At 37.0% G+C, this 25326-nt stretch overlaps 1 protein-coding gene and 1 long non-coding RNA gene across 13 annotated transcripts in view; both read left to right on the top strand.

Moving 5' to 3' along the window:
- Positions 1–4676: 4676 nt before the first annotated feature.
- LOC127731254 (polypeptide N-acetylgalactosaminyltransferase 11-like) overlaps positions 4677–25326 on the top strand; it is a 47109-nt gene continuing 26459 nt past the window's right edge. Inside the window, exons 1-6 of the mRNA XM_052240282.1 lie at positions 4677–5233; positions 7448–7529; positions 8761–8927; positions 13440–13567; positions 20257–20501; positions 23166–23283. Coding sequence (XP_052096242.1) covers positions 4915–5233; positions 7448–7529; positions 8761–8927; positions 13440–13567; positions 20257–20501; positions 23166–23283 — 1059 coding nt within the window. The 5' untranslated portion in view covers positions 4677–4914. The remainder of the gene's footprint in view (positions 5234–7447; positions 7530–8760; positions 8928–13439; positions 13568–20256; positions 20502–23165; positions 23284–25326) is intronic.
- Positions 16090–19359, top strand: LOC127731255 (uncharacterized). Of its 12 annotated transcripts, XR_007995576.1 has the most exons (9): positions 16090–16351; positions 17608–17746; positions 17793–17838; positions 17979–18024; positions 18166–18257; positions 18446–18491; positions 18538–18584; positions 18673–18858; positions 19235–19359. It is a non-coding gene; the product is annotated as an uncharacterized LOC127731255 (long non-coding RNA). The 12 variants fall into 12 exon arrangements; XR_007995583.1 differs by lacking the exon at positions 17979–18024 and having other exon boundaries at positions 18212–18257; XR_007995579.1 differs by having other exon boundaries at positions 17608–17838; positions 18212–18257.

The raw sequence follows: 25326 nt of genomic DNA, 5'->3' as shown, positions 1-25326 counted from the left end.
CAAATCATTTATTCTTGAGTCTTTGGCCGATGTGGACATGAGGTCGTCTAATGTTTCGAATGTCGGGATCGAAAACGTCACTCTCGAGATCGAAAGGAATTCTAAGAATAAAATTCAACGCGTGGAAGTACTGCTCGTTGTATTTCCTCGTAAAGGGGTTGCCACCTTTTATACAACCAATCGATCCTTCCTGGACTTGGACTACACAACCTTTTTATTTGTTGAAGCATATTTTTCATGAAATGAGTTTTTCCGCAGGATGTTGGACCGGACACGATCATGGTGAAAGGGTGTCTAAACAGGAAAGCTTCCTACTGATGCTTCTGCTGTTGCTGCTGTTGCTGTTGTTGTTACTGCTGCTGCTGCTGGTCTAGATCTTGGTGGTATATTTGCTCATTGGAAGAATGTTTACAACTCATATGTCTTCGAAGATCGTGCGGCCTCACATACACGCTTCGACAAAGATTGCAATTATACATATTCATATTTTCCCTAATAAGAGTGTGTAGTTTTCTCTTATAGATATTTTACTTCACTTCCTTCGAAAGTGTAGCAAGAGAAATACGTGCTCATCTTTTAGACGGCATATTTGCAGACTATCGTCTCTCAAAACAAATTCACCGTAATACAATTCGTTCCTGTTCACTGTGATATTGATTGGTTTTATCAAATTAACGTGACGTCCGTTATATCTTCATTCAATAAGCCTATCGACTGTATAATAGGAAGAGACGTTTCCCTAACGTACGACTTGTCCTCGAAATTTGAACAGAGGTAAATGCGTCTCGTTGAGTCGTCGAATTCTGGTACGAACAACAACTCCAATAATGCAAATTCCCACGATCCATCCAAAGTATACCGTTTAGGAAGGTACACTTTTAAATTGCCACCTACGTTATGTTCAAACGCTGAAAGCGAGTCTTCGCTATTTATAAATAAGTAAAACTCGTCCATAGTGTTAATTCCAGTTTAACCTTTAGTTTACTCTTATAGCTTTATTATACATATAGTTTACCTCAAAACCAGAGGCGGATCCAGACTGTCCGAAACGGGGGCCCACTAGGCCCGCTACATTTTTTGAATTTGTAAAGGGGGGCCCGGACCCAATTTTGTCCAAAAATGTCAGTGATTTTTAAAAATTTTCTTAGATTAGGGGTGAGAGTGGCCCCACTCCCCACCCTTTGTATCCGCCTATGAAAACCGCATTTAAGAAATAATCGTAAATAGTGTTGTGAATGAATATATTTGTGCAGGTTATATTATAACTCAATTTGTGTAGACGTCTATAAAACTTTTGTCGTTTCTGTATAAAGTCAATGTCTCATGAGTGAATCTTCCTTTAATATCTCTGTTCCTTAAGCATTTAGTTATGTTCGTCATTTATTCGGAATCATAAGTTGACTATATAATAAAATTTAGAATGGAAATGGGGAATATGTCAAAGAGACAACAACCCGGCCAAAGAGCAGATAACAGCCGAAGGCCACCAATGGGTCTTCAACGCAGCGAGAAAATCCCGCACCCGGAGATGGTCCTAAGCTGGCCCCTAAATAAAAATGTGTATTAGTTCAGTGAAAATGGACGTCATACTAAACTCCAAAACATATAAATGAACTAAAATTAAAAAACATACAAGACTAACAAAGGCCAGAGGCTCCTGAAATAGAACAGGCTCAAAAATGCGGCGGGGTTAAACATGTTTTGTGAGATCTCAACCCTCCCCCTATACCTCTAGCCATTGTAGAATAAAGAAACACACAGCGATACGCACAGTACAATTCAGTTTAAAAGAAGTCCGAGTCCGATGTCAGAACAGGTAACAAAAGAAACTAAGCAAAATGAAAATGATACATAAATTAACAAAGGACTACTAGCAGTTACTGACATGCCAGCTCCAGACCTCAATTAAACTGATTGAAAGATTATGTCTTCTTCATATAAAAATCAAGTACAATCCTTCCCGTTATATTAGAAGAACATAACCCGTATCATGCCAACAACTGGTTTTAGAATAAATGTGTTTATTTCCGATGCAAAGACCCTATGAGTGAATCAACATTAATACCAAAATATGCAATCCTTAATGACTTGACAACAGTATTGTAACTATATCCCTTCCGAATAAGTCTGTTTAAAGGTTTGGTTAGCTTTTGAGGTGAATGCCGACATTGTGCTTTGTAAAGAATATTACCATAAAAGGTTGGATGTGAAATACCTGAACGTATAAGATGTTTGCATGTTAATTTATATTTACGAATGGTGTCCTTGTATCGATCATAAAATAATATAAGCATTTGTTGACTATTGAAGAATAAGTCCTTTATTTATAGGAGAAAAGGTAATATTTTACTTTATAAAGACATAAATTTATTTTGATTGGACCGTATGATATATATCATTATTGCTTATTTCTTACCAAGAGCCGCCTACATACCAAGCCAGTATCGTCTTATTCAAACCGGTTCTCGTTTCTCTGCACGGAAATAATTCCTTTTCGTGCACCTAAAACTTCAACACAAATTTTTAAAAATGGAGGATTAAATTAAAAAAAAAAGAGATAAAATGTTACTAATATATTAATAATGATAATTTGAATTGTTTTATTGTTTTAGTTATAATCATAAACATTGTTACCTGTATATGCATTAATATAAGTAATACTTGTTGTACATGTTGTATTTTCCCTGTGGTCACTATATGAGGGTATGGATGGGGGTCTTTCATTTCTGTATTCTTTAATTTTTCGCTCATTATTCTTTATCCTTAAAAACAATGGCAATTCTGTAATTACTTGCTTACTGTTGTCTGCAAATTGTTTTTTTCTGTAATCAGTATATTTTTACCCTATTCTGTAATTTTTGCAGTTATTCTTTATAGTTTAGCCCCCATTATTTTCTATTCTTTTTTTTTTTTTTTTGCCCATATTTCTCTTTTCTTTATTTTTCTTGCCCATTTTTCTCTATTCTTTTATCCCCCCCATTATTCTCCATTCTGTAAACCCCTTGAAGCTGGACACGGGACGCAGACGCCATACCTTATTGTTCGACAAGTCTACCCTCCAAGGTGGACGCGAATAGTTACGCCATACCTTATTGTTGGACCAATTTACCCTCGAAAGTGGACAATTATTTAAGTTAAAATTAGAACTGGTGTTTATATATCAGCATAATTAATAATATATGTATTTCATAAACCTGTACTGATATTAATAATTTTGCAGGTGTTTTGATTTTGTTTTTTTAAGTTCTTTGATGTAGCATTCGAAATGCTTTTAATATATTTTCAACACACAATCGGCTTAGAACAATTAAGCAACGCCTTCTGTATTTAACTGGAACCTTTCAGCGGGTGATATATAAGTACAATTTCTCACGTTTCGTTAGTATAGGGAGAAATTATTGTATGTACGGTACTAGCGTATAGTTTTATAAGTTTACGTCACTAGGTATAAGACAGGTGACTAATTTTATAGCAGGGAATTTTTTTCCCAGAGACTATCACTTTCTAGCGCGCCACAGACAGGGGAACATTCAAGTTCCATTCATATTATGAATATATTATGATACATGTATTTATATGTTTTCAAAACTTTACACGTCCGAGTATGTCTCGTGAGACGACTTGTCGCATTGGGTCGGACCCAGGTTTCCAGTTTATCCCATTACTGGCCACGGTTTGTTTGGTTGTTCCTGGCCTGCGAGGTCGTTCATGATCGAGTTATTCATTTATTCAGTTATTCAGTTTACATTCATGTCAACCATATAATAGTTTTTGTTTGTATTAGGTCTACATTATTCTAGCTAAGTTGTACCTGATAGTATATCCATGATTTCGTCATTCGGGGTAATTAAGATTATTGTTTTTTCATATGTATATATATATATATATATATTAGGATACATATATGTAAATAATTAATAAATTCCGTTGTCCACTATACTTGCTGGGTTATCGGCAATACTATATGTATTATATTCATTCATGCCTTCATAGAATAATAGATAATATGAGCGTATAGGGTATACCTCCATCTATATTTTCATAATTTCAATGTTTTTGAAGCTAAAGTTGCTCATTTCCAAAATGCAGTTAGCAAGATATATGTATATGCTAGAGTTAATATGGTGCTGTTTTATTCCTATTTATTTGCATGCTACATGTCTTTGTTTTATTTGTAACTTATTGTATACGTTTTTATATTCGGTGAAAAGCTCATTAGAGCTTATGTTTAATATGTTTGTCAAATATGCCGAATCCAAATAAAGTTTTACTTACATCTTTTTTTACTTTGTTTTGTTGAATATTATAATCTTGGTTTTACTAAGATTAACAGATATATTCCATTTATCACAAATTAAATATAAAGCATTTTGCAGGCCAGATGTAGATTCTGACATTACTACTTAATCGTCTGCATACGTGATGCTAGTACTGCATTAGGTTATGTGAAGTTCAAATTAAATACATGATTTCAAATGTCATCTCCATGATATAAACTTTTAAATTAGATATGAAATCATGGAAGTAATTGAGTGATAATATTATGCAAAATGTCCCCGGAAAAATAGCATGTTAATTCCGCGTATGTTTCCTTTATTGGTCTATCTTTATCTACAAAACGTTTAATATTACGGAATTTTAACAATTTTACAATAACATCAATTTAACCATCCAGCGCCACATAATTTTAACCTTGGTCGCAAATACAATAACAAAATATTTCTGAAAATCAGCTCGTGCATTAAATATATGAAAGTGTTGGCACTAACGATTCATATTGTGCTCACCAAATGAACCTTTGATTTACGTGTTTCTGACTGAGAAAATGAAACCACATAATTCCATCGTGTCTCAAAGCCAAAGGTAAAAAGTTGCAGCTGATCACCAACAACGTGAATATCAGCATGATGAGAAATGAGACGCAAATTTAGTTTAAAATGTTGTGTATCATGTCTACTTGCCATATTTTTATTTTCATTTTTCATTCTTATTTATTCAACGATTAACCACATTGACAATTATCCACCAGAACAGAATGCGAATAGACAGCATTTTATTCCAAGGAAATATCCATTTGTAAAAGTAACACAGAAAGGTACCAACAATGATAACTCAGAATGCCATGACCTGAAAGATCAGCATAATGAGAAAGTTGAACTACATTATGACATTTCCACTTTGAATTTGCTGGGTTTCATCGAAACACCTGAAGATCAAATTGTTAGAGATGAAGGTGAGATTCATCATGCACATTCACAATACAGATAAAGGTATGACTTGTTTTTGTGAAAAATCATACACTTTAGGCTGACAGCTTACCAGCCATACATGCTAGGCATACATGTAAACCCCTATCAACAGGAAAATTTAGTGAAAGACTTCCATTTCAACACCCTCCTCCCTTTTTGATAAAATACGTTTTGTAAGCAAAAATATTCACAAGTAAGAGGGTTTCAAATGGAAGTCTTGCCAAATTTGGATCAGTACAATTGAAATATATATTTCTTGGTACAAAAATCATTGAAAATGTAAATAATGAAATTTAGTAGGATTAGTATAATGTACCACGGTGAGAGATCAAGTCTACCTTTGGTTCAGTTTCGCTGATTTGTGCCAAAATTAAGGGTTTCTGGACTTTGAAAATTTACAGTTCAAAAACAAACAAACTTTCATTCTCAAATTTCCACTCCTACAAAATGGCTTTCAAGTTTTTTTTGCAAGCAGGGCCATTCATGTCGTTTCAACACATCTAGTTTGATTGAGTCCTTGAGATATAAGATGCCTGTTTTGAGAACATTTTGTGTTTCCTGATGGAAAACTTTTGATACTAACTTCAATTTTTGTAATCAACCCCATCCTTGAAGGGAATAATCAAACTCATAAGTCAAAAACATCACATCTCCTGATTAGAAAAACAGATGAAAGCAGATCCTGCTCCACATGTTGCACCCATCCTGTTACTCATGTAAGTACATTCAGTAGGTCACATTCAAGAAAATGAGGTTGGGATTGTGGTTACAATAATTGGAAAGTGATTTTCAACTTACAGTACCCACAGAGAGGACTGATTCTCTAACTCCTAACACTGACTGGTGTACAAATGGTGTAACCACCCTGCCAACTATCCTGATTTATGGGGGATATCCCCTATTAGAGGTGTTGACATGAATTTTGAAATTCTTTATTATATAAACTGAAAACCACAAAACAAGCATTCAAATGAGTTAAAGGGTATTTAAGCACATAGATTAAAGACACTTATGACAATATAAGAGGAGAATTAGGTCCTATTGCTCTTAAAATACCCTATGGAGATTTTGAAAAGTTGGCCGGTATATGTAAAACAGTTTCACACTGTGAAAGACAGATTTCTCTCAGAAAGTACTCCCAGTAATTACTCCCATCTGGGAGGATTTTATGACCTATTGATTGCAGGTAAAAGTAATAAAAATCAACAAAGCATAACTGTATGGTCTGACATGAATTAATTACAGTGACATGTAATTTCAACTTATATTCTAATTACTATTTCAATTAATTCCTATTAAGTTTTATTTCTGAAATATCTAAAAAGGTTATGAAATGATTTTTTTTTTATTTTTATAAAAGTATGTATTAATATTTGTTTTTGTTTCTCTTGCTAGATTGGAAAATTATTTACTTTCTTTCATAATCAAGAATGGCAAGTTGATATTTATATTAGTTGTATTTGTAGTCAGGTTAAAGAATAATGATAATTATATATACATGTAAGGATAAAAACAAATAAAAAATGAAAAAGAAAAAAGATTATAATATATATTTTTTCCTTTAATTTTTATTCCAATTTAGGGGGGGGGGGTCATAAGTTATGTCTCTTTTAAATGGGAAAATTGCTGAATTTACAGTTTCCATACTCTTACTTTACTTTGCCATTATAACCAAGTTTTCTGAAACTTTTAAACAATGCTTATTACCACAAACACAGATCAAGTTTGAATTTACAAAAATGTAGGTGGCATAACTTTCACTGTTCTTGAGTTATGTCCCTTTATAAATGGAAAAATTGCTTAATTTGTCATTCCACACTCTTACATTGTACTTTACTAAACCTCAACCAAATGTTCTGAAACTTATACACAATGATTTTTACCACCAAACACAGATCAAGGTTAGGGTGGCGTCACCTTTAGTTCTTGAGTTATGTCCCTTTATAAACAGAATAGCCCTATTTACTGTTTTGCACACACTCTATTGATTTAACTGTTCTTGGGTTATGTCCACCCTCTAATTGTTGTATGTACTGACCGAACGTTTCATTTCCATGCTCGAAAGTTTGAATTAGTACATTGGCTCTTGCATATTTACAAGCGGGGGCATCTGTTTCCCATGGACATGTTCTTCTTTTATTTCCTATGTAAAGATATTATATCTGATTACCATTATATATAGATTATTGTCTTCATAGGTTATAGATCTCATGCATTTAATGTATTGATCAGTGATCGCCTTGGTTACCATAGAGCTTTACCAGACAACAGACATCCAAAGTAAGTAATATCCATAGATACAGGCAAATCTCATGCCTCAGATACAGGCAAATCTCATGCCTTAGATACAGGCAAATCTCATGCCTTAGATACAAGCAAATCTCATGCCTTAGGTACAGGCAAATATCATGCCTTCGATACAGGCAAATCTCATGCCTAAGATACAGACAAATATCATGCCTTAGATACAAAGAAATATCAAGCCTTAGATCAAGGAAATCTCATGCCTTAGATACAGACAGATCTCATCCCTTAGATACAGGCAAAACTCATGCCTTAGATACAGGCAAACCTCATGTCTTAGATACAGAAAAATATCATGTCTTAGATACAGACAAACATCAAGCCTTAGATGTGGAAAATCTCATGCCTTAGATACAGGGAAATCTCATGCCTAAGATACAGACAAATATCATGCCTTAGATACAGATAAATGTCATGCTTTAGATACAGGGAAATCTTGTGCCTTAGCTACAGGCAAATCTCATGCCTTAGATACAGACAAAAATCATGCCTTAGATACAGCGAAATCTCATGCCTTAGATACAGGCAAATCTCATGCCTTAGATACAGACAAACATCATGCCTTTGATACAGGCAAATCTCATGCCTTAGATACAGACAAATCTCATGCCTAGATACAAGCAAAACTCATACCTTAGATACAGGCAAATCTCATGTCTTAGATACAGTAAAATCTCATGTCTAAGATACAGGCAAATATCATGTCTTAGATGCAGGCAAATCTCATATCTTAGATACAGGCAAATCTCATGCCTTAGATACAAGCAAATCTCATGTCTTTGATACAGGCAAATCTCATGCCTTGCATGGGTAAGACAATGGGTTACCATAGAAGATTACAAGACAACAGATACCCAAAGTAAGTTACAAATAAGAAATAATGATATATAGAAAAATATATTGAAAATGAGATAAGAAAAAAATATCTGACGAGCTATAGAATTAGCTGGACCACAGCACAGATGACACTTTGATTTTGAATACCAAGAAATTAAAAACATGGGAGTTCTTCAGCAATACCAAATTGATGAAAATGAGTGCACACAAATTGCAAAGAAAAGTACAATACAGTACTTTTCAGTTGTAAGATCTTTATTTATTATTGACAAGTTTTACATTCCATTGATCTTATTATAATTTTCAGTTGTCAGATTTTTATTTATCATTGACAATTTTTACATGCCAGTGATCTTATTATATTTTACAGTTGTCAGAGTAAGATCTACTCAACAAAGCTTCCCAGGGCAAGTGTTATAATATGCTTCTACAATGAAGCTCCTTCAGCATTGCTACGTACAGTCCACAGTGTGTTGGACCGTACACCAGCTTTTTTGTTACAAGAGATTTTATTGGTTGATGATAACAGTGACCTTGGTATGTATGTAGTTTATAGCATGTAAGATGGCATGTAACAGTTTTCATAAAAGAGATTTCAATAAGACTTCTTATATTTCTATCATGACTATATATTGGACCATGAATTTTCTCAATTCTCAATTCTATGTTATTGGTTGACTATAACAGTAATCTTGAAGGTTCTTACAATACAAATAACATGATGATTTTTGACCAAATTTAGTATGTTTTATCTTGGAAACTGTAACAGATGGACAAAACAAAAAACAACAAAATTTGTACAGCAAAATTGATCATCATAACATGATATATAGATAAGGTCATTTGACAGAAATTGTCATTTTTTAGCTCACCTGGCCTAAAATAGAACATAGGGGTAAAATGCAGATTTTGGCTTATATCTCTGAAACTAATGCATTTAGAGCAAATCTGACAGGAGAAAAGAATGTTCATCAGGTTAAGGTCTATCTGCCCTCAAATTTTCAGACAAATCAGACAACCTGTTGTTGGGTTGCTGCCCCTGAATTGGTAATTTTAAGGAAATTTTGCATTGGCACATCTCATTTCCATGGAGATTGTTCAGCCATGTACCTTCAGTCATGGTTCATCGACTTTGAATATTTGCATAACTTACATGTTAAAGTATTGCTATTTTAATTTCAACATTTGCATTATCAAAATTACAAAAAGGCGAGACATATCTCTGTGATAACAATTTATTAACAATTTTTCGTAAATTTGTGTAATTTTCAAAAATCTTCTCTTCTGAAACAACTGAGACAAATTTAACCAAACTTGGCCACAATCATCATTAGGGTATCTAGTTTAAAAAATGTGTCCAATGACCCTGCCTGCCAACGTTAACCAACATGGCCAACATGGCTAAAAATAGAACATGGGGTAGAATGCAGTTTTTGGCTTATATCTCTGAAACGAAAGCATTTACATCAAATCTGACATGGGTAAAAATGTTCAACAGGTTTAGATTTATCTGCCCTGAAATTTTCAGACAAATTGGACAACCCATTGTTGGGTTGCTGCTCCTGAATCTTTATAGTCAATTTTAAACAATTTTTTTTTTCATAAATTTTTGAAATCTTTTACAAAAATCTTCTTCACTTAATCTACTGGGCCAAATAGAATTAAATTTAGCCACAATTTTCAATAGGGTATCTTGATTGAAAAATATATCCGATGACCCTGCCATCCAACCAACATTGCCACCATGGCTAAAATTAGAACATAGGAGTTAACTATAGAAGTCTTAGGGAAAATTGTAAAAAAACAATTTCAAATGGTCACAACTTGAAAACTAATTTAAATAATGATAAGGGGTCTTCAGTAACTTTTGTAAGACTACAGTGGGATGGCCTGCTTTTGATTTAACTACTGGGCCAAGTTAAACTAAACTTGGCCTCAATCATTATTAGGGTATCTTATACCATTTATTATGATTTTAACCTTATTTTACATGATTTCCAAAACCACAGTAGATACAGGTGAGCGACACAGGCTCTTGAGAGCCTCTAGTTTTTCATTTTTGTCTATTATCATGAAAACTATGATATTTAGAGAGAAAACATTTTTTTCCGTTATGTCTTATATGATTTAAATTATAATAGATAAATAAACACTTAAAATCACAAAAATGATCAGCAAGGCAAGATCTATTAAAAAGTCAAATTTTACCAATATAGTTAGTAGACTGTCTCTCTTCATAAGAGTGATTGCCCTTAAATGAGGAATTTTTCTTACTGTCTTTTGTGTTTTGAGCAAAAACTAAAGAAGATAGAGAGAAACTAAACAGACTAAAAGATCACTTATACAAGATCAAGGTGTAATACCACCATTGATTTTCCCCTATTAGTCTATGTTAAATTTGCACTTTTCAAAAAATTGTGCAAAATTTATCTTTCTTTCAAATAAAGAATTACTTGGCACGAGTAAAGTTTTATCCTGTCCAGTACTATAGACAAAATTTCACGTAACATTTCATTGCATATAAGAAAATAACCATCACTGGAAGTTAACCAGTCAAATTTTCACCCCTTTTCTTCCTGTGTACAAGCTTTAGAAACCATGTAACCTTAAGTTTCCAAAATATTCTATAGAAACACCAAATAAAAAAATAAGGGTGCTTTGAAACACCCAAGAGATATGTTTATGACTCAGAAATTTTTTACTGCAATGAAATGTAGGATTAATTTCCTACAACTGTCAAATTCAAGGGAATATTTTTTTTCAACCCTTTTTCAGATGCAACCAGATGTGACGTACTAAGATTTGGTGGTATTACACCTAAAGAAGACTTTTTTGTTGAATAAACTGAATGTGATCGTTTTTCCTTCGTAAAACTGGTTATTTCAAGCATTGCTGTCAAGTTTTGTCATAATCAGTTCAATAGTTTGAGAAAAATCTAGTATAATGTATGACGACATCTACAGCGATTCGAGCAAAATTTCTTCGAAAAATCAAAATCAAGGTGCATCATGATAGAATGTAGTGTGGACCAATAAATGATCAAACATTTATCTCATCTGCCTACAAACAGTTGAATATGATACAAAAGATTACTCTAGGATGATAAATACCACTAATGGACCTCTATGTCTTCATTATAAGGTCCCTTTTGGTCCATTTACTGTGGATTCATTTATTTTCGTGGGTACCAATTTTCGTGGATTAAGGAAAACTTACATGTTCGTGGATACTTAATTTCTTAGTTTTACCGAAATCTGCTTACAAGACCATAGAAATTTTGTTTTTCGTTGAACATTTAATTTCGTTCTTCCCCTGTACCCACAAAATCCACGAAAATTGGTATCCAACGAATAATAATGAATCCACAGTATGCCTCTCATTTCCTCAAATTTCAACTTTTTAGGCCAATAAATAAAAATTTTGGGGTGACTTTCACTCATTTATGAAAGAAATGTGATAATAAATGAGTAATTGAAGTATTCAAGATGAATGAACTTTCCATATAAAAGTTTACTGACTCCATGGAGGTTTCAAAAAGTCTTTACGTAAAGCTTAAATTTACGCCACGTTCCAGAGAGGGACATAAAAAGCTTCCCTTTTAGTGAATAATTTGTTGTAACTGCTTCAAAAATAATTTCATTTACTAATAACTATATATTTATTAAAGCATTACTTAGGAAAAAGTTTTCTTATATAGCAAAATATAAGAAATAAGGAGAAAAACTTAGAAAAAGCTCCCCAAAACATTGAGTATGGCTTGCTCTGTCTACTAATATTCATGGTAGAGTACTAGTCCTATTTCAAGGAAATTTTCTCATAAAATGTGTTTTTGAGACTCAATCCACTTAAAATATTTCCTTTTTTGTAATATTTTACTTAAATAGCATGAAATTTTAACAAATGAGAGTACACACAAGATCAAAGGTGCATGTACAGCTTCCCATATTAGGTGTAATACCACCATTGATTTTAAAAAATATGGGTGCTTTGAAACACCCAAGAGATATGTTTATGACTCAGAAATTTTTTACTGCAATGAAATGTAGGATTAATTTCCTACAACTGTCAAATTCAAGGGAATATTTTTTTTCGACCCTTTTTCGGATGCAATCGGATGTGACGTACTATGATTTGGTGGTACTACACCTCAACAAAAATAGAAATCTTTTCTCGTCTACAGTACTAGTGTTGGAGAGTGTCCTTTGTTTGATATGCACATAGACCAAGGTGAGCAACACAGGCTCTTTAGAGCCTCTAGTTTTTAAACTCAAGATAAATTTATAACAAATTGATCTTTTTTTTTATGAACAAATTATTTGTATTTAAATAACCACACATTTGGAAATATTAATAAGGAGAATTTAATATTGGCACAAAATCAAAACATGCGGAAACTAACAAAAGCAAAGAAACAACTGTCATTTGCTGTTCTTCATTTGAAAGTCACACTGACCTCACAGCAAGTTCATCACAGCCCCTAGCACCAGTTTTAGGGGTAACTTGGCTACATGTCAATCAAGTGACCAGGTGACATCTGTCGATTTGTACATTTGATAATATCTGACATCTAATTATGAATATAATTATATACATAAAGGGAAAAATAATTTAACAAATACTGTCATAAATTGCCCAATAATTTCACCTCAAAATGAAGAAATAATTCAAACACTGAGACAACCAGGAAGCACATATTAAGTTAGGTAATATTGCAGGAAATAATTGATGTTTAGATACATGTTTGATAGAATCTACTCTTGGTTTTGAATCCTGTTCATTTTATTGTAGATTGATGTAACTACTAAAAATTGCCAAAATTATAGCTTTCAGCCATATTTAAGACTTTATGAATCATTTCAAAATTTCACAAAGTTCTCTTAAAATCTTAAACACAACAACTGCAATACTGAAAATTCCAGTGAAATATAAATTTTTTTTTTAGAAATGCCCTTACAGGTGTAATATAATTGTAGTTGAAGTAATGTTCCTATCTTATATAAGTAAAGAATGAAAATCTTATTTAGTTTCATTTGAATTTTATAATTTTAGACAACCTGTCATGTCAGATAGAAGCCTATGTGAAAAACAACTTGCATAAAGTAAGATACATGAGGACTGCCACAAGACAAGGACTTATCCGGGCAAGGATGTATGGGGCTAATCAGGCGGAAGGGGAGGTAAGCCTAATTAAGTAAGATACATGAGGACTGGCAAAAGACAAGGACTTATTAGGGCAAGGATGTATGGGGCTAATCAGACAGAAGGGGAGGTAAGCCTAATAAAGTAAGATACATGAGGACTGCCACAAGACAAGGACTTTTCAGGGCAAGGATGTATGGGGCTAATCAGGCAGAAGGGGAGGTAAGCCTAATAAAGTAAGATACATAAGGACTGCCACAAGACAAGGACTTGTCAGGGCAAGGATGTATGGGGCTAATCAGGCAGAAGGGGAGGTAAGCCTAATAAAGTAAGATACACGAGGACTGCCACAAGACAAGGACTTGTCAGGGCAAGGATGTATGGGGCTAATCAGGCAGAAGGGGAGGTAAGCCTAATAAAGTAAGATACATGAGGACTACCACAAGACAAGGACTTATCAGGAAAAGGATGTATGGGGCTAATCAGGCAGAAGGGGAGGTAAGCTTAATAAAGTAAGATACATGAGGACTGCCACAAGACAAGGACTTGTCAGGGCAAGGATGTATGGGGCTAATCAGGCAGAAGGGGAGGTAAGCCTAATAAAGTAAGATGCATAAGGACTGCCACAAGACAAAGACTTATCAGGGCAAGGATGTATAGGGCTAATCAAGCAGAAGGGGAGGTAAGCTTAATAAAGTAAGATACATAAGGACTGCCACAAGACAAGGACTTATCAGGGCAAGGATGTATAGGGCTAATCAGGCAGAAGGGGAGGTAAGCTTAATAAAGTATGATACATGAGGACTGCCACAAGACAAGGACTTATCAGGGCAAGGATGTATAGGGCTAATCAGGCAGAAGGGGAGGTAAGCCTAATAAAGTAAGATACATGAGGACTGCCACAAGACAATGACTTATCAGGGCAAGGATGTATGGGGCTAATCAGGCAGAAGGGGAGGTAAGCTTAATAAAGTAAGATACATAAGGACTGCCACAAGACAAGGACTTGTCAGGGCAAGGATGTATGGGGCTAATCAGGCAGAAGGGGAGGTAAGCCTAATAAAGTAAGATACATGAGGACTGCCACAAGACAAGGACTTGTCAGGGCAAGGATGTATGGGGCTAATCAGGCAGAAGGGGAGGTAAGCCTAATAAAGTAAGATACATGAGGACTACCACAAGACAAGGACTTATCAGGAAAAGGATGTATGGGGCTAATCAGGCAGAAGGGGAGGTAAGCTTAATAAAGTAAGATACATGAGGACTGCCACAAGACAAGGACTTGTCAGGGCAAGGATGTATGGGGCTAATCAGGCAGAAGGGGAGGTAAGCTTAATAAAGTAAGATACATGAGGACTGCCACAAGACAAGGACTTATCAGGGCAAGGATGTATGGGGCTAATCAGGCGGAAGGGGAGGTAAGCCTAATAAAGTAAGATACATGAGGACTGCCACAAGACAAGGACTTATCAGGGCAAGGATGTATGGGCTAATCAGGCGGAAGGGGAGGTAAGCCTAATAAAGTAAGATACATGAGGACTGGCACAAGACAAGGACTTATCAGGGCAAGGATGTATGGGGTTGTCAGGCAGAAGGGGAGGTAAGCCTAATAAAGTAAGATACATGAGGACTGCCACAAGACAAGGACTTATCAGGGCAAGGATGTATGGGGTTGTCAGGCAGAAGGGGAGGTAAGCCTAAATTCTGTTATGTGTTGTCTTTAGCTTATAAAGACAGGAATGGTATTTATTCTTAAGTTGAGGAATGCCTTATACAGGTTTAGAACAATAAAACCAACAACAAAAAAATGACTTAGAGGTTAACATAGTCTTCAACAATAGACATGTGTCACAGTTAACATAGTCTTCAACAATAGACATGTTTCACAGGTTAACATAGTCTCCAACAATAGACATGTGTCACAGGTTAACATATTCTTCAACAATAGACATGTGTCACAGGTTAACATAGTCTTCAACAATAGACATGTGTCTATACAATAAATTCAAATATGTGATGGCTAATGAAGGCCAGTGTAATGGTGCTTATTTGACAGAAGGAACATAAGCCATAACTCATAATTATATAATGACATATACATGTAAGTGACATGATGTGTTGGGCTTATTTGATAGAAGGGAAGGTAAGAATTAAATTGAGATTGATGGAGACTGGTAAGAGTCAAGTTGTATGGGGGTAGGGTAATCATTCAGAAGGTGGGGTAAGAGTCAGGTTGTATGGGGGTAGGGTAATCATTCAGAATGTGTGGTAAGAGTCAGGTTGTATGGGGGTAGGGTAATCAGTCAGAAGGTGGGGTAAGAGTCAGGTTGTATGGGGGTAGGGTAATCATTCAGAAGGTGGGGTAAGAGTCAGGTTGTATGGGGGTAGGGTAATCATTCAGAAGGTGGGGTAAGAGTCAGGTTGTATGGGGGTAGGGTAATCATTCAGAAGGTGGGGTAAGAGTCAGGTTGTATGGGGGTAGGGTAATCATTCAGAAGGTGTGGTAAGAGTCAGGATTTATGGGGTAGGGTAATCAGTCAGAAGGTGGGGTAAGAGTCAGGTTGTATGGGGGAAGGGTAATCATTCAGAAGGTGGGGTAAGAGTCAGGATGTTTGGGGTAGGGTAATCAGTCAGAAGGTGTGGTAAGAGTCAGGATGTATGGGGTAGGGTAATCAGTCAGAAGGTGTGGTAAGAGTCAGGATGTATGGGGGAAGGGTAATCAGTCAGAAGGTGTGGTAAGAGTCAGGATGTATGGGGTAGGGTAATCAGTCAGAAGGTGTGGTAAGAGTCAGGATGTATGGGGTAGGGTAATCAGTCAGAAGGTGTGGTAAGAGTCAGGATGTATGGGGGAAGGGTAATCAGACAGAAGGTGTGGTAAGAGTCAGGTTGTATGGGGGAAGGGTAATCATTCAGAAGGTGGGGTAAGAGTCAGGATGTATGGGGTAGGGTAATCATTCAGAAGGTGGGGTAAGAGTCAGGAAGTATGGGGGTAGGGTAATCAGTCAGAAGGTGGGGTAAGAGTCAGGATGTATGGGGTAGGGTAATCATTCAGAAGGTGGGGTAAGAGTCAGGTTGTATGGGGGTAGGGTAATCATTCAGAAGGTGTGGTAAGAGTCAGGATGTATGGGGGTAGGGTAATCATTCAGAAGGTGTGGTAAGAGTCAGGATGTATGGGGTAGGGTTATCAGTCAGAAGGTGTGGTAAGAGTCAGGATGTATGGGGGTAGGGTAATCAGACAGAAGGTGTGGAAAGAGTCAGGATGTATGGGGGTAGGGTAATCAGACAGAAGGTGTGGTAAGAGTCAGGATGTATGGGGTAGGGTTATCAGTCAGAAGGTGTGGTAAGAGTCAGGATGTATGGGGGTAGGGTAATCATTCAGAAGGTGGGGTAAGAGTCAGGATGTATGGGATAGGGTAATCAGTCAGAAGGTTGGGTAAGTGTCAGGATGTATGGGGTAGGGTAATCATTCAGAAAGTGTGGTAAGAGTCAGGATGTATGGGGGAAGGGTAATCATTCAGAAGGTGTGGTAAGAGTCAGGATGTATTGGGGTAGGGTAATCATTCAGAATGTGTGGTAAGAGTCAGGATGTATGGGGGTAGGGTAATCAGTCAGAATGTGTGGTAAGAGTCAGGATGTATGGGGTAGGGTAATCAGTCAGAAGGTGTGGAAAGAGTCAGGATGTATGGGGGTAGGGTAATCATTCAGAAAGTGTGGTAAGAGTCAGGATGTATGGGGGAAGGGTAATCAGTCAGAAGGTTGGGTAAGTGTCAGGATGTATGGGGTAGGGTAATCAGTCAAAAGGTGTGGTAGAGTCAGGAAGTATGGGGGAAGGGTACTCATTCAGAAGGTGTGGTAAGAGTCAGGATGTATGGGGGTAGGGTAATCATTCAGAGGATGTGGAAAGAGTCAGGATGTTTGGGGTAGGGTAATCAGTCAGAAGGTGTGGTAAGAGTCAGGATGTATGGGGTAGGGTAATCAGTCAGAAGTTGTGGTAAGAGTCAGGATGTATGGGGTAAGGTAATCAGTCAGAAGGTGTGGTAAGAGTCAGGATGTATGGGGTAGGGTAATCATTCAGAAGGTATGGTAAGAGTCAGGAAGTATGGGGGAAGGGTAATCATTCAGAAGGTGTGGTAAGAGTCAGGATGTATGGGGTAGGGTAATCATTCAGAAGGTGTGGTAAGAGTCAGGATGTATGGGGTAGGGTAATCATTCAGAAGGTGTGGTAAGAGTCAGGATGTAAGGGGTAGGGTAAGCAGTCAGAAGGTGTGGTAAGAGTCAGGATGTATGGGGTAGGGTAATCAGTCAGAAGGTGTGGTAAGAGTCGGGATGTATGGGGGTAGGGTAATCAGACAGAAGGTTGGGTAAGTGTCGGGATGTATGGGGGTAGGGTAATCATTCAGAAGGTGTGGTAAGAGTCAGGATGTATGGGGTAGGGTAATCATTCAGAAGGTGTGGTAAGAGTCAGGATGTATGGGGTAGGGTAATCAGTCAGAAGGTGTGGTAAGAGTCGGGATGTATGGGGGTAGGGTAATCAGACAGAAGGTGTGGTAAGAGTCAGGATGTATGGTGGTAGGGTAATCAGTCAGAAGGTGTGGTAAGTGTAGGGATGTATGGGGGTAGGGTTTTCATTCAGAAGGTGTGGTAAGAGTCAGGATGTATGGGGTAGGGTAATCATTCAGAAGGTGTGGTAAGAGTCAGGATGTATGGGGTAGGGTAATCAGTCAGAAGGTGTGGTAAGAGTCGGGATGTATGGGGGTAGGGTAATCAGACAGAAGGTGTGGTAAGAGTCAGGATGTATGGTGGTAGGGTAATCAGTCAGAAGGTGTGGTAAGTGTAGGGATGTATGGGGGTAGGGTTTTCATTCAGAAGGTGGGGTAAGAGTCAGGATGTATGGGGGTAGGGTAATCAGACAGAAGGTGTGGTAAGAGTCAGGATGTATGGGGTAGGGTAATCAGTCAGAAGGTGTGGTAAGAGTCAGGATGTATGGGGTAGGGTAATCAGTAAGAAGGTGTGGTAAGAGTCAGGATGTATGGGGGTAGGGTAATCATTCAGAAGGTGTGGTAAGAGTCAGGATGTAAGGGGTAGGGTTATCAGTCAGAAGGTGTGGTAAGAGTCAGGATGTATGGGGTAGGGTAATCAGAAGGTGTGGTAAGAGTCAGGATGTATGGGGGTAGGGTAATCATTCAGAAGGTGTGGTAAGAGTCAGGATGTATGGGGTAGGGTAATCATTCAGAAGGCGTGGTAAGAGTCAGGATGTATGGGGGTAGGGTAATCAGTCAGAAGGTGGGGTAAGAGTCAGGATGTATGGGGTAGGGTAATCAGTCAGAAGGTTGGGTAAGTGTCGGGATGTATGGGGGTAGGGTAATCATTCAGAAGGTGTGGTAAGAGTCAGGATGTATGGGGGTAGGGTAATCATTCAGAAGGTGGGGTAAGAGTCAGGATGTATGGGGGTAGGGTAATCATTCAGAAGGTGTGGTAAGAGTCAGGAAGTATGGGGGAAGGTTCATCAGTCAGAAGGTTGGGTAAGAGTCAGAATGTATGGGGGTAGGGTAATCATTCAGAAGGTGTGGTAAGAGTCAGGATGTATGGGGGTAGGGTAATCAGTCAGAAGGTGTGGTAAGAGTCTGGATGTATGGGGGTAGGGTAATAAATCAGAAGGTGTGGTAACAGTCAGGATGTATGGGGGACTGGTAATCAGTCAGAAGGTGTGGTAAGAGTCAGGATGTATGGGGGTAGGGTAATCATTCAGAAGGTGTGGTAAGAGTCAGGATGTATGGGGGTAGGGTAATCAGTCAGAAGGTGTGGTAAGAGTCTGGATGTATGGGGGTAGGGTAATCATTCAGAAGGTGTGGTAACAGTCAGGATGTATGGGGTAGGGTAATCATTCAGAAGGCGTGGTAAGAGTCAGGATGTATGGGGGTAGGGTAATCAGTCAGAAGGTGGGGTAAGAGTCAGGATGTATGGGGTAGGGTAATCAGTCAGAAGGTTGGGTAAGTGTCGGGATGTATGGGGGTAGGGTAATCATTCAGAAGGTGTGGTAAGAGTCAGGATGTATGGGGGTAGGGTAATCATTCAGAAGGTGGGGTAAGAGTCAGGATGTATGGGGGTAGGGTAATCATTCAGAAGGTGTGGTAAGAGTCAGGAAGTATGGGGGAAGGTTCATCAGTCAGAAGGTTGGGTAAGAGTCAGGATGTATGGGGGTAGGGTAATCATTCAGAAGGTGTGGTAAGAGTCAGGATGTATGGGGGTAGGGTAATCAGTCAGAAGGTGTGGTAAGAGTCTGGATGTATGGGGGTAGGGTAATAATTCAGAAGGTGTGGTAACAGTCAGGATGTATGGGGGACTGGTAATCAGTCAGAAGGTGTGGTAAGAGTCAGGATGTATGGGGTGGGGTAAGAGTCGGGATGTATGGGGGACTGGTAATCAGTCAGAAGGTGTGGTAAGAGTCAGGATGTATGGGGTGGGGTAAGAGTCGGGATGTATGGGGGACTGGTAATCAGTCAGAAGGTGTGGTAAGAATGAAGTCAGATGAGGACACATCAGAGTTAGGCTGTTTTAGGTTATAAAGGTAGAAGGGATTTTCAATATAGTCTTAACATTGTTATCATTTGAAAAAAATTGATATTGTATGTTACATTATCCTCCTCAGCCCTACCAAGTACAATCATTGATACAATTTCAGACTACCCATTCGTAAACAATTGAAATTTCCTGTTTTTTTTTCCAGGTTTTAGTATTCCTTGACAGCCATTGTGAAGTTAATACAGATTGGTTACAGCCTTTATTAACCAGAATCATTGACAACCGTGTCAATGTTGTTGTACCAGTTATTGATATTATCAATGCTGACACCATGGAGCTTCAAACTTCACCACTGGTGGTTGGAGGATTTAACTGGGGACTACATTTTAGATGGGATCAACTACCTGTACATGTTCGAGATAACCCTGATGTAGCCTCAAATCCTGTAAAGTAAGTTATATAAAACTGAGAATGGAAATGGGGAATGTGTCAAAGAGACAACAAACCGAGGAAAGAGCAGAAAACCGCCCAAGACCACCAATGAGTCTTCAACGCAGCAAGAAAATCCCGCACCCAGAGGCGTGGTACAGCTGGCCCCTAAACAATAATGTATACTAGTTCAGCGAAAATGGACGTCACTGTAAACTCTGAAACATATAAATGAACCCAAATATTTTAAAATACCAAAACAAGACAAAGTAGGTAAGTCATTCACTCATAAATAAACACCAAAATATACTGTACTAGGTCAGTCATTCACACATAAATAAACATCAAAATGTACAGGACTAGGTCAGTCATTCACACTTAAATAAACACCAAAATGTACTGTACTAGCTAGGTTAGTCATTCATACATAAATAAACACCAAAATGTACTGTACTAGGTCAGTCACTCACACATAAATAAACATTAAAAAATTATTAAATTGGAAATTAATTTTGCTTGGACTAATTTTTTAAGAAAAACTATTTTCATGGAAAAGATGCACACTTGTAGATGCATCATATAACTCAATGTTCTTGAGATAAATTCACACCAAGCCATCTTGATGACCTGGGATGTGTTGTTTTTTTTTAAACCCTAGATGTGAATATCCACAAATAGTGAAAACCAAAATTGACCCTAAATATTCAATTGCACTTTGTTTAGTATAAATCAAAATCAATTTGTTTCTAGAAAAAGTCCATCCTAAGTTGCTCTGTAGCTGGTAACATTTTTGAGTTATTAGTGCATTAATATACTCATGCAATAATATGTTCTTTTGAAATGCAATGTAAAATTACCCTTTCCATGCCATAATAATTGAAAAATATCTAAATCTCTTATGTTGTTAGCCTTTCCTGAAAAGTAATATGTTTGATTATAATCAATCTGGACTATAAAATCATAAAACCTGTAAGTAACTGCCTTTACAGTGCTTTTATGCTTTGATTTTTATCAACTAATCATATAATATATAAATTGTATTGAAAATTCAACCATGAGTTATGTAACCAAGGGTTAAAAAGAAGTTGAACCAAAGAATTTTTACCCTTGGTTATGTAACCCTCATCTTCGCTAGCCAAGGGTTACAATCCACTTTCCTCCTCTCCACCCTTGGCAGATTAAGCCAAAATTTGTGATAACAATGTTGCGCCATCTATTGGTAGATTAAAGTCACGCCCATTCCCAATACATTATTCTTGACCAATGGTAGCACTTGAACTCTTCAATTTGGAGGTAAAAACACGGTAGTGTCTGGATTCTACACACTTGGTAAAGCAGGAAACGAAAATATACGTTGACATTCATGCATTTGTGCAAGAAACATACACAGGAACTTCTATTAGTTGATTAAAAACATTCAAATTGTCACTAAATATAGTTGTATGTTTAGGGATGTAAAGACTTGTTGCACAATAAGCATGTGGCAATTGTTTACATACACTTTCTACATTTACACGTGATCATGTTATAGGCGCTTTTTGATTGGATGCAGCTAGTTTCAACTGCAACCAATGAAAATCATTACCTTGTGTTTCCGAAATTCTATCTCAATCCGCCAAGGGTGGAGAGGAGGGAAGTGGATCATAACCCTTGGCTAGCGAAGATGTGTAACCCTCTGTTAAATGATTTAATAAAGGGTTGAATTTAACCAAGGGTTATATTTAACCAAGAGATGAACAACCTGGTCCTGGGGTTTTAGACTGATGGATGAACTTGGTTTTTTTTAACTGTCCCGACTAAGAGCATTACATTGTAGTGAAGGACATTAAACTACCTATAATAAACAAGCTTGCTTGCAGTTAACATTTACACACGGTTTGGGATTTTAGACATAAATAACTGTCAAACCTTAATGAAATGTGGACAGAAGTTTCTTCTTCATAAAAGAAAATAGCGTGTGAAAAATAGTTTGTTTTGATTTTACTGTATTTTATTACTGATAAACTGACTGAATTTTTTGGCTATTTACATTACAGTTTTAATTCTTCTGTATTTTATAACTGATAAATGGACTGAGTTTTTGGCCATTTACATTACAGTTTTAATTTTTCTGTATTTCATTACTGATAAATGGACTTCTTTTGTTACCTATTCTGACATCGGACTCGGACTTCTTTTAAACTGAGTTTTACTGTGCGTATTGCTATGTTTCTTTTTTCTACATTGACTAGAGGTATAGGGGGAGTTTTGAGATCTCACAAAACATGTTTAACCCCGCCGCATTTTTGCGCCTGTCCCAAGTCAGGAGCCTCTGGCCTTTGTTAGTCTTGTATGTTTTTTAATTTTAGTTCATTTATATGTTTTGGAGTTTAGTGTAACGTCCATTTTCACTGAACTAGCACACAATTTTATTTAGGGGTCAGCTGAGGACCACCTCCGGGTGCGGGATTTTCTCACTGCATTGAAGACCCATTGGTGGCCTTCGGCTGTTGTCTGCTCTTTGGTCGGTTTGTTGTCTCTTTGACATATGCCCCATTTCCATTCTCAATTTTATTAGTTTTTGGCAATCATACCACATCTCCTTATTTTTATAAAGGGAAGAGTAGGATACCTAGTGATTTGGTGTCAACAGATCAAGGTTACTTTTACAAAGCAAGGGACCATCATAATGTTATCTTATTTCAGGTCCCCCACTATGGCTGGAGGTTTATTTGCTATGGACAGAAGCTACTACTTTGAATTGGGTGAATATGATTCTGGAATGGATATCTGGGGTGGAGAGAATTTAGAACTGTCTTTCAGGGTAAATATTTGGAAGGAATATATCTGAGTTGGAGAATATTAAGAACTGTCTTGTAGGGTAAATATCTGGAATGGATATCTGAGGTAGAGAAATTAAAACTGTTTCAGAGTAAATATCTGGAATGGATTTCTGGGGTGGGTAGAATTTAGAACTGTCTTTCGGGGTAAATATCTGAAATGGATATCTTTGGTGGAGAATATTAAAAGCTGTCTTTTAGGGTTAATATCTGGAATGGATATCTTGGGTGGAGAATATTAAAAAGCTGTCTTTCAAGGTAAATATCTGGAGGTTAAAGAATTAAGAACTGTCTTTCATCGTAAATATGTTAAATGGATATCTTGGATGGAAAGTTTTTAGAACTGTCTTTTAGGATAAATATTGGGGATAGATATCTTGGGTGGAGTTTATTTAGAACTGTCTTTCAGGGTAAATGTGTGGAATGGATATCCTGGGTGGAGTTAATTTAGAACTGTCTTTCAGGGTAAATGTGTGGAATGGATATCTTGGGTGGAGAGAATTTAGAACTGTCTTTCAGGGTAAATGTGTGGAATGGATATCTTGGGTGGAGAGAATTTAGAACCGTCTTTCAGGGTAAATGTATGGAATGGATATCTTGGGTGGAGAGAATTTAGAACTGTCTTTTAGGGTAAATGTGTGGAATGGATATCTTGGGTGGAGAGAATTTAGAACTGTCTTTTAGGGTAAATGTATGGAATGGATATCTTGGGTGGAGAGAATTTAGAACTGTCTTTTAGGGTAAATGTGTGGAATGGATATCTTGGGTGGAGAGAATTTAGAACTGTCTTTTAGGGTAAATGTATGGAATGGATATCTTGGGTGGAGCGAATTTAGAATTGTCTTTCAGGGTAAATGTATGGAATGGATATCTTGGGTGGAGAGAATTTAGAATTGTCTTTCAGGGTAAATGTGTGGAATGGATATCTTGGGTGGAGAGAATTTAGAACTGTCTTTCAGGGTAAATGGGTGGAGAGAATTTAGAACTATCTTTCAGGGTAAATGTATGGAATGGATATCTTGGGTGGAGAGAATTTAGAACTGTCTTTCAGGGTAAATGTGTGGAATGGATATCTTGGATGGAGAGAATTTAGAACTGTCTTTCAGGGTAAATGTATGGAATGGATATCTTGGGTGGAGAGAATTTAGAACTGTCTTTCAGGGTAAATGTGTGGAATGGATATCTTGGATGGAGAGAGTTTAGAATTATCTTTCAGGGTAAATGTATGGAATGGATATCTTTGGTGGAGAGAATTTAGTACTGTCTTTCAGGGTAAATGTGTGGAATGGATATCTTGGGTGGAGAGAATTTAGAATTATCTTTCAGGGTAAATGTATGGAATGGATATCTTGGGTGGAGAGAATTTAGAACTGTCTTTTAGGGTAAATGTGTGGAATGGATATCTTGGGTGGAGAGAATTTAGAACTGTCTTTTAGGGTAAATGTATGGAATGGATATCTTGGGTGGAGAGAATTTAGAACTGTCTTTTAGGGTAAATGTGTGGAATGGATATCTTGGGTGGAGAGAATTTAGAACTGTCTTTTAGGGTAAATGTATGGAATGGATATCTTGGGTGGAGCGAATTTAGAATTGTCTTTCAGGGAAAATGTATGGAATGGATATCTTGGGTGGAGAGAATTTAGAATTGTCTTTCAGGGTAAATGTGTGGAATGGATATCTTGGGTGGAGAGAATTTAGAACTGTCTTTCAGGGTAAATGGGTGGAGAGAATTTAGAACTATCTTTCAGGGTAAATGTATGGAATGGATATCTTGGGTGGAGAGAATTTAGAACTGTCTTTCAGGGTAAATGTGTGGAATGGATATCTTGGATGGAGAGAATTTAGAACTGTCTTTCAGGGTAAATGTATGGAATGGATATCTTGGGTGGAGAGAATTTAGAACTGTCTTTCAGGGTAAATGTGTGGAATGGATATCTTGGATGGAGAGAATTTAGAATTATCTTTCAGGGTAAATGTATGGAATGGATATCTTTGGTGGAGAGAATTTAGTACTGTCTTTCAGGGTA

This window comes from Mytilus californianus, unplaced genomic scaffold (genome assembly GCF_021869535.1).
Source record: "Mytilus californianus isolate M0D057914Y unplaced genomic scaffold, xbMytCali1.0.p SCAF_2, whole genome shotgun sequence".
In the NCBI taxonomy this organism is placed as follows: domain Eukaryota; kingdom Metazoa; phylum Mollusca; class Bivalvia; order Mytilida; family Mytilidae; genus Mytilus; species Mytilus californianus.
This window is presented reverse-complemented; position numbering and strand designations above follow the sequence as displayed.